The 9539-nt window shown below is 44.2% G+C and overlaps 1 protein-coding gene across 1 annotated transcript; it reads right to left on the reverse strand.

Moving 5' to 3' along the window:
* Positions 1 to 1166: 1166 nt before the first annotated feature.
* Positions 1167 to 3563, reverse strand: LOC119271813. The gene is made up of 9 exons (XM_037553487.1): positions 3241 to 3563; positions 2982 to 3058; positions 2613 to 2841; positions 2354 to 2508; positions 2217 to 2262; positions 2034 to 2125; positions 1847 to 1943; positions 1692 to 1748; positions 1167 to 1582 (listed from the first exon to the last, which is right to left on the reverse strand). Exons 1-9 carry the CDS (start codon positions 3556 to 3558, stop codon positions 1475 to 1477), a joined length of 1179 nt encoding a protein of 392 aa, XP_037409384.1. The 5' UTR covers positions 3559 to 3563; the 3' UTR covers positions 1167 to 1474.
* Between the last annotated feature and the right edge of the window lie 5976 nt (positions 3564 to 9539).

Consider the following 9539-nt stretch of genomic DNA (forward strand, 5'->3'; position numbering starts at 1 on the left):
GTAGACCACATACGAAGCCCGTGCGTATAACGGTAAATAACCTACATAGGAGAAGAGATTTTGCCATTAAAAACACAATTATTTCTACATAGCCAAAGCGACCATAGTAAGGCGGATGCTCCCGCCTGTATTAGCGTACTAAAAGTATTTGGTATTTACATCTCGAAAGAAGTCCACATACCCCCCTGGACTCTCAGATTACGAGCACATCACCCCCCAACTGTGAAACCGGGTTCTTAACCCCGTGGACTGCCCAATACCACACAAATCACCCCCTGATGGCGTTTTGGGTGGTTTGAGACGCCGGTTTTGCACATGTGGCGGCCAGTTTCTGACGGAGGAAAAGGGGTTGCAACTGAGGAGATGCAGTTTTCAGATGACGTGGCCGCCACGTGTGCAAAACCGGCGCCTCAAACCACCATCAGGGGGTGATGCGTCGAAATCTAAGAGTTCTGGGGGTATGTGGACTTCTTTCTTTACATCTCTCGCTATCCCACCTATCTTAGCTCGCATCCACAATTTGAATTCTTCATTTATGCATCGTGTAACCATGTAAGGCATAGTTGCTACCTTGTCAAAAACACGGCTGTTTCGTTCCAGCCAGATGCAGCGTAACACAAGGCAAACCAGAGTGTTTATCTTCCTACGTCTTCCACCAAAAATTGCATTGCTCAGGCCTGAATTTTTTCCTCCGGGGTCGGCGTAAACCTATGGAGACGCCAAGGCAGGAGAACGCTGTACCAAATCTCTAGCGAAGGAGCAACTGAGGAGCATGTGATTTAAATCTTCCTCCTCCTGGCAACACAGAACACAACACTCGGGATGCTCGAGTTGCCGCCTGGCGATCAACAGTCCAAAGGCGATTGTGAAGCACTAGCCATATGAAGATTTTGATCTCTAATGGATTTGGAATGGTTCCTGCCTGTCCGATCCGACATGTCGGACGCATCTGAGCTCCCCTATATCCAACCCACATATGAGCTGGGCATTGGGGGGTGCCCGGTCAGCCTGGACTTTTGGGCTGAGTTTGCCAGGTCTTGTTGGGTCAAAGTTTTCTGTCCGGACAGTGCCGAGCCTAACCGCCGGATGTTTGGTGCCGAAACGGGGGCTCTCGCTGTAGATGCTCTAATTGTATTGCACACCATCTCATGAAAAAATGGAATTGCTACCCATTCATTTTGGATCGTGTCTTTCACATGTGAAAAATCCTGCTGTACTTGGAGAAGAACGAAATATACTTTGGGATGCAAAAAAGGTGGATTCACCGCTGAAGAAGCGAACGCATCTCTGTTTGTCAGTCTACAGAAAAACTGCAGATTCTTTCCTAGTGCTAACAGAGAGCTACTGCGCCGTGGCGCCCAATATTTCTCTGTTGCAACCCAACCGTCCTATCACCGGTTTCCGGATCAGGCAGTTGGTCGATGTCATCTTCTGCATCTCCCGGTCCTCACAAATGAACCTGGCTTGTCCTCCTTCAACTGAAACCTGAAGCTACGGCGGCACGGGAGACCTTCGGGCTAGGATTCTGAACTAGCACCAGCAACGGCTGTGAAGAGTAGCATGCGTCGGCATGAGAAGTCCTCTGCAGTATCACCAGGTGTTAGATTCAAATGCAATAACTCTGCGATCATAACGTTCTAGAACAAAAAAGATGAATAAATAGCTGAAATAATATGTGCAGTGTTGCCTACCACTCCAACATGCCATTGGTCCGAGACGAGTCCTCTGAAATCGGCTGCGTCCATTTCCTGTGTCGTTACAGTAAGCACGGCGCATTTCAGTCGAGCTTTTCAGACCACAAGAACACAAGATGCTAAAGAAATGAACTGAGGTTAGGTGACCATACCACGCTGTAAATGGGTGGCATGGTAATCTCCCAGTTTGATTTCATCAGGGGCATGACCGGCAGGTGGAGTGATGCTTCAGGGATCCTGAAGTTCCACCTGAAATATTTGGAATTCATATCCCATTTCAGCTCAAGATGGTGTTTCACTTGATTTTAACGACCCTGTCTGGCGATAATCGATACTCACCCAATGTACATGAAGATGCAGAACTGCACCCATTCGCGTACCAACACGCGGAACCAGTAGTTATCCGGCGTATCATCAGCCCTCATGTACACCTGAACACACAAATGGCATTATCACAGTTCAGTAAACATTGTCACTGTTTGTACCATAAGAAAATGCCGTGCATGGGCAGTCCATAGTTACCATGATGAATGCCACTGCTGCCACCTGCATTGTACCCTGAAATCTCCTGAAGAGAAGAAAACAAGGAGCTAAGCACATGAGTTATTATTTTAAGAGTAAAATACTGTAAGTGTTGGTCAGGAATAAGGACTGCTTACTTGAACATTGTGTACTTGGTGTTGAGTGTCCCATGCAGTGAATGGATGTCTTCCTCCTCCACGAAATTAAGCTGCTCACGCAGAACCAGCAGGCACTGCGACGTGCGGCGGAATATGATGTAGAATGACGCGAAGTAGTTCATCAGAAGAAAACCCTGTTCCAAAATCAGAGCACAGTTTCTCATCATCTGGCTTCTTAGATAGCTAATTGTATAGAATCCCCAAACAAATAAATCGCAGAAGAAGACAGACGGCTTACGGTGAAATAAGGGACTGCGGCTTTATAGCCTATGAGGCTAAGGTAGAGGAGGCATCCGAGCCCCGCAGTCGTGCGTCTCTCCCTGATGGAGAGGCGCTCGTACATGATGCAGTAACCGTGGGAGATGAGCATGAAGGAGACGAAGGAGGCCGTCTGGAAGAGGATCCCCGTCACGTACACGCCGAACGACATCCACAGCGAGCATGTGTGAAGGTGTACGCACGAGTACCTGCAGACACGCCACCCAAATTCAGACCTTCTGCAGCAGCTTCAGGGGCTTGTTCACATTTTTTCAGATTTGAAAGTTGCCAACCTGAACCTAGTGAAATGAAAGGGAAAAAAGATCCAAAAAAGAATCAGACTGCTCACCAGAACAGAAACGAGAGTGCCATTTGCAAAGCTTTGATCAGGGGAACCAAGGCCAGGATCCATTGAAGGTTATTCGCCTGTTGTAAAAAAGAAACAAAATTATAAAACTAACCAACAACGGAATTACGAAAGCAATATCCCCTGTCAATTTAATCAGACGCCCAAGGCAGGGTTTACATACTGAAAATTCTGTTTAAAGTTCATATAGTTCTGGAAGAAGAAGAAAATTGTTGAAATTAAAAGGCAGGATTCGACAGACCTGGAAGTGCCGATTCCTCCATGAGCTGAAGGCCCAGGAGATCCCCGACGCCGCCCATATCGCCAAGAAGCCGAGGTAGAGCGACGGGAGAGGCTGGTAGGCGCTGCTCAGCGCCGGGAGAGAAGACGACGAGGCCTCCTGCATCTTCTTGCACGGGCAACCGACCACTGGCAATGCAGAGAAACACGAAGAAGATCTTGGCGAAGATGGGAAGGGACGAATCACAGAGGCTTGAACAGATTTAGTGATGATGGATTGGAGCAGCAGTGTGCGTAGATAGATAGATAAATAGCCAGGGCTTGGATTTGATTTTATCATGGCAACGGTGCGGTAATGGGTTTGGCGTCTGGGGGAAGGGGAGTACGTGCGCTCCCTCTTTTTCTCACCAGAAGCGTTATGGGAGTGTAGGAGTAGTTAGGGTTGGTTACTTATTGGAGGGAAAATACTACTAAAGGCAACGGCTCTATTCGTGTCTCACAAATTAAACAAAATTTATTCTCTTCTTTCTTTTTGAGCCGAAAATTATTCTCTTCGCTTTGGTGTTGTTGTTGACTTGTGCCTGGAATAAAAACATCTGTACGCGTACGTGTGCATTCCTTTGGCCCAAGGGTGTCAAGTACACCTTTTTTGGGGGGCAAGGCAATTTGACTTTGGCCCAAGGACGATCATGATACACTTTGGTTTGACTTTGGACTGACATGTAGGGTCCAGAGTATGGTATGAGATCGTAATAGTAGGTAGTAGAAATGAGAGAAGAAAAAGCTTGCAGGCCTGTATAACAGGGAACGAAGAAAGATCATGTCACGAATTTGTAGGGCCGGAAACGCTAAAGAACCCATTCTCGAAGAAATATTTTGGTAAAGTACTCGCAAGGCACGCACCGTGCCAGCATCAGTCGCCTGGTGATCTGGGTTCACGCCTTGCCTACGGAATTAACTAGCGCTGTAGTATCGGCGGATCGTGGCCGCATATCGCGCATGCTCATGTATGGGCTATCCTGGGTCAACACATAAATAACTTGGTTTGTATTTTCTTTATCTTGCGATGCGATTCATTGAAGGGTGTGAAGCAGATTTCAGGGCAGTTGGCGCAGTGGCGGCCTACTGATTCCACGTCTCAAGAAGGCCGCTTTGACTGGAACAGGTGCGGGTGAGGGACGGGGATCAAGGGTTTGAGATTTAGGTGCGCGGCTAAGCGTATTAGGTAAACCAACCCTCCCCTCCCCTCCATGGGACGAGGATCATTACGGCGCACGGAACTGCCACTGCGTGCGTGCGTGCGTGAGTGACGATAGACGACGACCAGTAACGTGGCTGCTCCATCACTGGTACCGGAGATAATTAGGAGTGTCGTTTGCCCAACTGAGACCTTCTACAATGCAAGGTATTTAGAGGAGGTGGCCCAGTTTTTCTTAGACATCAGTGTTTATCTTTATGGAAGGATAATAATTAAGTGTCTACCTTTTACAAATAAACACTGGTACTTAGAAAATAGCTTGTTTTTCTAAACACCTTGCATTGTGCAAGGTATATAGCATAAAACTATCAGTACTATCACTGCTTCAATTTTGGTAAAAAGAAAGTACTACCACTTTACATTACGGGTAAGGCAATATGTCGGTAAGGCGTCCGTTCAGTCGATTTAAACACAACTGGAAGAAGCATGTATAAGCCATGAAATTGGGTTTTTGACTTAGCTTTGTGGCATGTGGAACAACGGTTGGTTGAACACGCCATATCACGAAACATCTTGGGCCAATAGTATTTGTTGGAGAGCATGGCATGAGTTTTGTCACGTCCAAAATGTCTCATGAGTCCTCTTGCAAAAAGAGGAAACGCAAAGAAGACTTGGGGCTGCAAAGTTTGTTAGTACGACGCATAAGATACCCATCTTTCATATACTAACCCTCCAAACAAGTGTTAGTTTGACACTTGGCAAAGGGTAACACAAAGTATGCGTCATGCTCATATAAATCTTTGATATGCTCAAAATCGATCACATTTAGCTCAAGTCCAGTAATTAACATACGCTTGTGGGAAAAGAGCATCTGCCACAACATTTTCTTTGTCCTTAATGTATTTGATGACATAAGGAAAAGATTATATTAATTCACTCCATTTGGCATGTTTTTTTATTTAACTTGGTTTGGCCTTGTAGGCATTAGAGAGTTTCATGGTCTGTGTCAATAACAAACTCACTAGGCCCGAGGTATGCTCCCAAACATGCAAAACTCTCATCAATGCATACAGTTCTTTGTTATATATGGGGTAGTTCAATTGTGGGCCGGATAGTTTCTCACTTAGATAAGCTATCGGACATTTCTCTTGCATTAACACGCCACCTATGCCATTACCACTAGCATCACAATGTACTTCAAATGTTTTATCAAAATTGAGTAAAACAAGCAATGGTGCATGTGTTAGCTAATTCTTAAACTCACTGAACGCGGTATCTTGTGAGGGATTCCATATGAATGGTGCATTCTTCTTACTCAAAGCATGTAAAGGTGAAGCAGCGGTGCTAAAATCTTTCACAAAGCGACGAGAAAAATCGGCTAACCCAAGAAAACTGCGCACATGGTTTTAATCGGTGGGTTGGGGTCAAGTTTTAATAGTATGAATATTAGATTCATCTACTTCAATGACCTTAGAGGAGACAACAAAACCGAAGAAAATGAGCTTGTCTACACCAAATGTGCACTTATCATGAATGGCATAAAGTTTCTCATATCTTAGAAGTTGCAAGACTTCCCTAACGTGTTTGACATGGTCATCAAGAGTTTCACTAAACACAAGGATATCCTCAAAATAGACTACAACACTTTTTCGAATTAATTTAGTAAGCACATGATGCATCAATCACATAAAGGTACTAGGTGCTTGAGATAAACCAAAAGGCATGACTAACAACTCATAGAGACCAAACTTGGTTTTAAAAGCGATTTTCCAGTCATCGCCTTCTTGCATACAAATTTGATAGTACACAATTTTAAGGTCAATTTTAGAGGATATGGTGGCACCACTTAGTTCATCTAGCATATCATCTAGGTGGGGAATGGGGTGCTGATACCTAATGGTAAAGGACTTTACACGGCGATAATTGAAGCACATTCGCCAACTACCATCCTTCTTAGGCACAAAAACCACCGGAACCACACAAGGATTAAGGCTCTCGCGTACATACCCATTGTCAAGTAGGCATTGAACTTGACATTTACTTTCTTTGGTCTCGTCGGGGTTGACGCGGTAAGCGACTCGGTTCGGCAGAAGCATGCCGGGGATGAGGTTGATGTGGTGCTCGATTCAGTAAAGAGGAGGTATTACCGGTGGTAGCTCATCAGGAAATACGTCCTCAATTTTAGTGATGGTGCTACGGAGGCACAAAACAGTAGACCGAAACAGTATATTTGCATGAACAATACCCCGTGGCAAAAATAAGTTGTCGGGCGATTAATGTCCATTTTTACACCATGACATCAGTGAACTGTGCAACAACAATTATTCGAACAAAAACTGAAACAATATCCAAATAAACCAAGAGCGACATATAATAAATGGGAAGAGTTTAATTTTTCTGATTTTTTTATTTTTTAAAGGTACTGTTCAGTTACATATACTAAAGCAGGAACAGTAACCACGCACAATCAGTAATCGCTTATGAACCGCGATCACCGATCAATCCCCCTTATGTGAACAATACTCCTGAAGAAAAAATCCGCGTTAGAAAAAAAAACTAAGATATTTTTTCCCATCATTTCACTCCCTTCCTTCACCCCTCGCGTCCTCATCATTTCTCTCCTCCCTCCTCCACCCTTGCGTCCTCATCATTTCTCTCCCCCTCCTCCGCTCTTGCATCATCATTTCTCTCCCCCTCCTCCACCCTCGCATCCTTATATAGAGGATTAAGATTTAGGATTTTTGTACACATCATTGCTCTTCCCCGGCGTACTGATGCACAAACGTCTTGGTCGTCTCCCGATCATTTTCAGTGATGGTGCTATGGAGGCACAAAATAGTAGACCAAAACAATATATTTGCATGAACAATACCCGTGGCAAAAATAAGTTCTTGAGCGATTAATGTCCAGTTTTACACCATGACATCAGTGATCAGTGCAATAACAATTATTCAAACAAAAACTGGAACAATATCCAAATAAACTCAGAACTATAACCAAAATAATAGCCCAAATAAAGTGAAACAACAAACCCGAATATCCCAGAACAGTAGAATCACTACCACAGAACAACACCTGAATAAACCGAAACACATTAACCCACCCGGACCATAAATTGAAACCGTTACCGAATTGTAACCCAAAGCAATACACCCATACAAATCGGGACAACAAAAACAGTAAAACATCACTATGCATTCACGTGAACAGCAATCCAAAAAAATATCAAAACAACTGAGACTCCTCCCCCATCGACCCGGAACAATAAAACCAGCGACACGGAACAACATTTGAATAAACCGGAAACACTAACCCCATCCAAACCATAAGCCAAAGCAATACCTGAATTGTAATCCAGGACAATAAACCCGAATAAACAGGAACGATAAAAATAGTAAATCAACACTATCCATTCACGTGAATAGTAATCCAGAAGAAATACCAAAAAATCCCTAAAAATAAACTAAGACTCCTCCCTAGACGTGTTCACCTACGCAAGAGAATAGCCGATGGTGTTTCAGTCGTCTACCTTGCTTTCTCCCCTATGTGGCCAACCAGATCAAGGCCTCAACCACACTGTAGTCACTGAAGCCATTTCTACGGCGTGCTCCATCATGTCAGTCTATAAGCAACCAACGAGAAGAGGCAATATGAAAATAAAAACTGTCACTCGACAAACCTCTTCACTCCACTCCCTATTTCTGTTTCTTTGACCAGTTCAAAGAAAAAGAGAAAAATACAAGTCCGTGTAGAGCAACATTTTCTCAGAAAAAACATTGTAGAACCAGTTAGGCCTTGGTTGCAAAAATCTCCCGATGTATGGATATACCACTTATCCTATATCACAGTTCGAAAAGCACATTGGGTTGAACGTCCTATTATCAGATTAGCCATTCACAGGTACTGCATTAAAATAAGCTCTTCGCCAATTACTATTCATTCTTACACCACGACAATTTTGGGGTTTAAACTGCTTGCAAAATTTTAAGTTTGAATTTTTATCAAATAAATCCATGTTTGAGAGAGAATGAAAGAGTGCCGAGTAGAAACTAGATATGATATATAGGTGAAAAAGATGCACAAACTAGACAAGAAATATTTACCTCCTATAGGGTCTACACATTGGTAAAAATTCCATTCGATATCACTATTGATCAAATAGGCCATATAAGAATGAATCCGAATACATATTGCTATAGCGTCCATCACATTATTTTTACTTACTAAAAAGGAAAATATGTGCTTATGAAAAAAATTAATAGGCCGGCCGGTTTACTAAATTTGAAAATTATTTAATGTTTATTACGTGCCTACACAGATCATGGGTAAAGATAGAATTCGTGTTCTCTTTTCCATTTTATTTTCTCGCCTAATAGATGTTGTTTTTCTGTTTATTTCGGCAAAAGACTGACATAGCCGGAGATAGAACCAGTCACGGGCGTGATGCACGCCGCGCTTCCCACGCTAGTACATTTTCTAAAAAAGCAATCGGGTCTATGACTGCGGCCAGCCGGAGCTAGCTAGCTAGCTCACCCACTAACCATGCATGACCGCGGCCAGACATAGCCGGACCTAAGCCGCCGCCGGCGCTCGCCGCTGCTGCATGCCGTCGCTCCCGCTTGCCGCCCGCTGCTGCTGCTGCTGCTTTTCACCTCTCCTGCTTACTGCCGCTGCTTGCCTCCACTGCCATTTGCCGCCCATTGTTGCTGCTGCTTGCTGCCCGCCGCACGCCGCTGCTACTATTCGGCGCCGCTTCTCCTCCGACGGGGAGCATGGGCCGGCTTGGGAGTAGGAGGGGGCTGGGCGCCGGGCGGTGTACAAAGAGAAGGGAAACAAGCTGACATGTGGACCCTGCCCAGTCATAACGGTCAAATTAACTGTTTACATAATGGCATTGACTTTTTTTGCCACGTGGACCTGACGGGTGGGCCCTTCATGTCATAATCACAATTAAAAATTAATCATTCATTTACTTGTTTTTTTGGAATAGCCAACCAAAACAGTGGTAGCATTTTGAAAAATAAAAAAATAAGTAGTTTTTCATAACCTTAGCCGGTAATATGGTAATTTTTGCTATTTGCTCAACAACATGAAAAATCGTCTTCCTTGCTTTTTTGTTGTTG

The sequence above is a fragment of the Triticum dicoccoides genome, chromosome 3A, assembly GCF_002162155.2.
Source record: "Triticum dicoccoides isolate Atlit2015 ecotype Zavitan chromosome 3A, WEW_v2.0, whole genome shotgun sequence".
In the NCBI taxonomy this organism is placed as follows: domain Eukaryota; kingdom Viridiplantae; phylum Streptophyta; class Magnoliopsida; order Poales; family Poaceae; genus Triticum; species Triticum dicoccoides.